This window comes from Lactuca saligna, chromosome 9, assembly GCF_052625555.1.
Source record: "Lactuca saligna cultivar CGN05327 chromosome 9, ASM5262555v1, whole genome shotgun sequence".
Lineage (NCBI taxonomy): Eukaryota > Viridiplantae > Streptophyta > Magnoliopsida > Asterales > Asteraceae > Lactuca > Lactuca saligna.
The window spans coordinates 19,663,785-19,669,720 of NC_136425.1; the positions used below are offsets into that span (position 1 = coordinate 19,663,785).

Genomic DNA, 5,936 nt, shown 5'->3' on the forward strand with positions numbered 1-5,936 from the left:
GAATCCACCATTTCCATTTATAATTTGTATGTTTTAAATGATTCTATAATCCAATACGATAGATTATTAATGTTTAAACAGTTTTTCAGATATACTAAATGTGTAACATTTCTATAAAAACAAACCATAGTTGACAATAACTCTTATCAATTTGATATAATCCAACCCAATCACCCCATAACCTCACAAAAATGACTCAAGTTATAAAACCAAACAATTATATATATATTTGCTGCGGGCAACATGTTTTTTGCAGCCGCCTCAGCCTACAAACCTAAGTATCCCCAAAAAAATTAAAAATCTTTCCAGGCATGTCATTCTGGTCCTCCATCTTTTGACATATTAGCTTTTGAAGCCCCTGATAAAAACAAGTAAGAACCCACTACAAGAACAGTCAATGACGAAAAGGGTAAAAGTGGATATTAATTTTGGCGGCAAAACAGGATCTGATTCTACACTCGGAAATTCTTTCCGGTGAAGGTTTGACCAAACTGCCAACTCGCCGGAGCGATGTTCCATGAGGTGGAGGTCCGCCGGTCACTACCGGTGACCCTGAAGGAGAGTGCTTGACCGACGAGGACGGCGTTTGACTGCCAATTTTGACCCCAGTTACGACTCATGCTCATCCAGTTAGTTTTCGTCCCTTTGACCCAGACCTTCTGGACATCCCCTGCACCCGCGACGTTGCTGATTAAAATCAAGTTGAAGTAACGGTGGCCGTTGATGGTGAACCTGATCCCACCAGCTTTCCGGCATGGCACTCTGTAGTAATACATCACAAACACCAAGGTTACTTTCGTCATTTCCTCAGAAATATCACGCAATGCAAGTGGGTTTAGAAACAGAGAATGGATATGTGTAAATTTACCGGCGATAAGAAACGGGGACGATTCCGGCGCGGTATTCGGCGATCTTGAGGAACATGGGCATGGCGAGGTCGAAGTGGGTACGAGGAGGGTTACACCATCCACCATTGTCGTTAGGGAGAGCGAAGTTCGGAGGGCAGAAGTTAGTGGCAGTGATGAAGATGGAGGGGCTGCCGGGATGGCACCACCTCGGATCTTGGCTGCACTTGATTTCGAAGCACGCACCGCAGCTAAACCCTTTGTTGAACAACGCCGTGCTCAGCGCCGCCGTGTTAACGCCGTAGCCTTGGCTGTACAGGTTTCCATAACCACAAGCACCTCCTGCAGAAACAAAAACACAAATGTGCATCAGAGGCGGAATCTAGGAGCTTCTAGACTAAGTGCATCAAACAGCGTAAATGTGAGAGAATTGAAGGAATACCCATAGTGCCAGAGGCGTCACTGCCACCATAGAAGGTAGCATGAGCTCCTTGCCATGAGCCGCCGGCGTAGTTTCCAGGGATTCTGGCGTGTGTCACTGAGAAAACCGAGATGGTGACGATGATGAAGAGAATGCCGCCGGCGAGACCCATGTCAGTCCGGCACAAGAGAGCAGATCTGAGCTCTTCAGTTGGGTTCGGAGAGAGAGGGTGAGGGTAATTAATGGTGGGAATGTGAAGAAATGGGAGGTAGTTATGTTGGTATTTATGGAGGCGATTCGGGTGGATGTTATAAAAGTAACGACTTGTAAGAGTTTGTCATTTTTACACGCTCACTCCTCTCTCCTCATGAATTTATGCATTTTTTTTCCTTTTATTGTTCGTACAAAGCTCAAAACATCATTTATTTGTGGCAAAGCACAACCGGAAAGGTCACCTCATACCTAAGTAGTGTCACGTGTGATGTCACGCTTAAAGCAAATACCGAGTGACACAAACTTTGATCGAATAATGTTGGTGCTGAACGGGTTTTAACATTTGATTGAATTCGTTTCTATTAAAACTAGGTTGTTTGAGTATACTGTAATAAATGATGAAAAATAATTATAAAAAATATAAACTATCATACAAAATCTAAATTAAACATACGTTATTTGCAATTAAAAATCAAAATTTGAACTATCTAATGGCGTAAGTAAAAGTATAAATACATAATATAAAATAATCATTCAATAGAAACTTGTTATTTTGTTATAGTAGTTTACTCTTCAAACATGTTGTCTAAAGAAAAACTTTGAAATTTTATTCTAAAATTCTCATTTGTCGCAGAAAAAACATAAAACTAAGATGTACATAAGCTTATTATTCAAGTTGACCATGCCAAATCACATTATAAACACATACAACTACAAATATCGAAACTTTCCTTCATAATCCATCATTTATTAGTTCGTCACTCTTTTTCCGGTAAATTTTGAAGGATTTGATAAATTATTTACTCTAAAATTTAGTATTATGTGAGCCATATAGATAAATACATCTACGTCACTAAACAAGAGTTACAAACAAGATTCAAATTTGTTAGGATTTGTTAGGAAATCAGATGATACTTGTCAAGACTCAGGATAGATCTGGTATCACTTATCAAACTCTGATACCACTTGTTAGGAAGTAATATGGATAACAAGCAAAACCAAAAACACACAAAGACACAATATATGTGTGGTTCAATCAAGGTGATCTACGTCCACGGGCAGGAGGGGAGTATTTTTTATTTCAGAGTTCTCAAACAAAGATTACAAGTACAATTCACCATAGATTCGTCCTACTCACTAAGGATACAAAAGACACAAAATTACTTAGCATGCATCTTTATTTATACTTAAGGGGTCATACCTACAACCTAAATGGGCCAAGCCTATTGGCCCATAGCCCATGAAAGGTGACAATCAATCATATTTTGACATGCAATATCTTGTAGAACATTCATCCATGTCATACAACCCATGAGCATCATCAACACACATGATAGAGCACCTTGACCCATAGTGGTACAACATGAATACTAGTGGCCCAACATCCATCATGGTGGCACAACATGGTGTATTCCTTGAGCATCACCAACTTCTGAGCACTATAGAGGACTTTATAGCATACGTGACTCATTGGAAATATTATGGCTCATCAAGAAACCGAGATGGCGCATCTTGCACCAAGATGGCACAACGTATACGATGTTGGCTCATCTTGTGCAAGGATGGCACAACATCCTTCATGCTAAGCTCAATATCTCTAAAAGGTGGCAAAACCTCTCTTTATTGGCTCAACTTTTCCATGTTGGTCCAACATCTTCACTTGGCTCAGCATTTTCATGGCATAACATGTTAGACCATGTTGTTCCTTGTTGCTCCAAGTTGCCCCAAGTTACTCCAAGCCACTCCAAGTTGCTCCAAACCCCATTTTAGATGATCCGTTCCTTTGACACTTAATTCGTTCCTTTTTCAGATGATCCAAAGCCATCTCAGATGATCCGTTCCTTTGTCACATGATCCATGAACCTCAAATGATCCATTTAGTTCTATGTGCTCCAAATGCTCGAGTCAAATTTAACAATATCCACCTTGACTTGAGAATCCTCTAAACTCCACCTCAAACAAGAACTTCCTCTCCCTTCATGTCATTAAGCCCTAAATGGGCTTACCTCCTGCGAACATCAACCAAGTCCAAGCAAATCTTGAACTTCTCTCTAGGCAGCGGTCTTGTCAACACGTTTTCTGGATTCTCCTTGACGTCGGACTTTTGAATGCATAATCTATCATAAACACGATAGGTTTCTTCACCTTTAAAAGAAGACTCTGAATGAGACCAACCGTCAATGATCTACTTATCACCATATCACTTTCATGGTCTAAGTCTATCAATCGAACCAAGTTTGTTTGTCGTTCATTGATACCATACATCATAGAAACATCAAGTGTTCCCTTTAAGGTTTGCAAGATCCACTTGACCACTTCCCAGTGAGCTTTCCCCTAAATGCCTCGAACCGCCAAAGAAGTACCAACACGTTTGGATTGATCACGATATAACCACTGCAAAACTTTCTCAATGTGTAACACTTGAATCCTGGTATATTTCTTATTTTTCCCTTGTTATTAAAAGATTTGCATTTTGGTCCTTAAGCAGTACGAAGGGCATACCACTTGGTATGCTTAGCATACAAGCTGTAAAGCGAGTACGCGGGGCGTACCACTTAGTACGCTTAACGTACTAATGCGAGGTTGGGACGGGACTCCGGACATGTACGCGGGGCGTACGTGAGTTATGTTGAAACCCTAATTTAGGGTGTTTTACCCTATATAAAGGCCTTAAGTCCTCATGGTTGGCTTCCTTACAAACCTCCGTTGCCATAAAAAACCCTAAATCGACCCCTAAGCCTCTCCTTTGTGTTTTGAGCTCATTGTGTCCATTTTGGTGTGTTTTGGTCCATATTCAAGAAGTAAAAGCTTGGTGCAAGCTAGGGGATCAAGGAAGAGCTTGCAGATCTTGATTATTTGCTTCATTTCCAGCTTGTTTAAGGTAAAAACCTATGAACTTGTTCATTAATGGCTTATATATATATATATATATATATATATATATATATATATATATATATGTGTGTGTGTGTGTGTGTGTTGGTCCCTTCTTGGCTCCATGAATGAGATCTAGTGGTTTGGTACCACTCAAGGAGCTATGAGTTGCCATTCCTTGTGTTTCTGAGGTTCAAGATTCATAAATAGGGTCGGCCCAACATATGGGCGACTTGGGCGGAGGCCCAGGGCATCAAAAAGGAGAGGGCATCAATTTAGCACATTTGGATATTTGGATAGGAGATTTGGAGTTCAAAGCTACTTCCTTAATTTTGTAGACTACTCATCCTTTTTGGCTAACATATAAGTATTACCAGGTATATATGTAGTCCTTCAAAATTTTAAACTTGATTAAGGATTTGTCATTATTTAATCAATTTTAATTTTCAAAAGTAGGACATGCATAGTTTGCTTTTGGTTTAGTTATTGTAGATAGCGTGAGATAGATTCTTAATGGGTAAAAATGTTCTGATAATGTATTTACTTTTGAAGGGTATATATGTAAAGTTGTACTTATATAGAATTTAATTTCAAAAAATCACTTTAATATTGTTTAATAAAAAAGATTTTATATAAATGATATCATTCGGTACAAACATATGAGCAACATCTATTTTTCTCCCACTGGCATGAAAAACCATTGGAATGGCCCTGGATCCTACATATGTTCGAGATGTTGTGTCCCCCGTAGAAGAAGATTTCAAAATTTGTAGAGCTATGGTTAGATTTCTAGAGAAATTCAAGGTAAAAACTGACATAATATCGTCGTCAACAAAACCTATAATACATCGTTTTTTTGTAGAAACATGCGATGTGTACAAGCACATTAGAGATTGGGTGTTAACTCCCCAATTTTTCTTTGAACGGGAAGGATATGATTGATAAATATGAAAAGTAGTGGGGCGACCTTGAAAAAATAAATGACTTTTTGTACTTTGCAATTGTATTAGATTCGCAGTTGAAGTTTGAGTTTCTTCAACAAGCATTTGAGAAGTTGATTAAGTTGAAGAATACCGAAGAACCTCCCATATTCAACTCGGAAGTCACTTTGAAGGCTAAGGCCTTTATACAGGACATTGAAAAAAAAATTGAGAAATTTTTTAATTTCTACAAAGCGAAGTTCGACAATACCAAGTCTTCTCAAAGTCAAACACGTGCTCATGAAGATGTAGTTATGCTTGATGACGAGAATGACTTCATGGGTGATATAATAGTAAAAGCGGATTACCCATCGTCATCTGCAAAAACGAATTTGACATGATACCTAAACAAGGGGTCACTTAAATACAATTATGATGTTGACATTCTACTTTGGTGGAAACAAAATGCATCTCTTTACCCTATTATAGCTCATATGGCGAAAGGTATAACTTTTTTTATCTGTATTTTTTTTTATAATTATATTTTAACACTTTCTTTGTTTATGTTGATAGATATTTTGGGACTACAAGTTTCTATTGTGGCGTCCGAGATGACTTTTAGTACAAGTGGGTGGATATTAGATCCATATAAAACAAATTTGT

The 5,936-nt window shown here is 38.6% G+C and overlaps 1 protein-coding gene across 1 annotated transcript; it reads right to left on the reverse strand.

Annotated features, from left to right (window-relative positions):
* Positions 1–201: 201 nt before the first annotated feature.
* Positions 202–1,537, reverse strand: LOC145015312 (expansin-A4-like). Its single transcript, XM_078973769.1, has 3 exons — positions 1,288–1,537; positions 869–1,187; positions 202–762 (listed from the first exon to the last, which is right to left on the reverse strand). The coding sequence occupies exons 1-3, from the start codon at positions 1,436–1,438 to the stop codon at positions 453–455; spliced, it is 780 nt and encodes a 259-aa protein (XP_078829895.1). The 5' UTR covers positions 1,439–1,537; the 3' UTR covers positions 202–452.
* Positions 1,538–5,936: the final 4,399 nt, after the last annotated feature.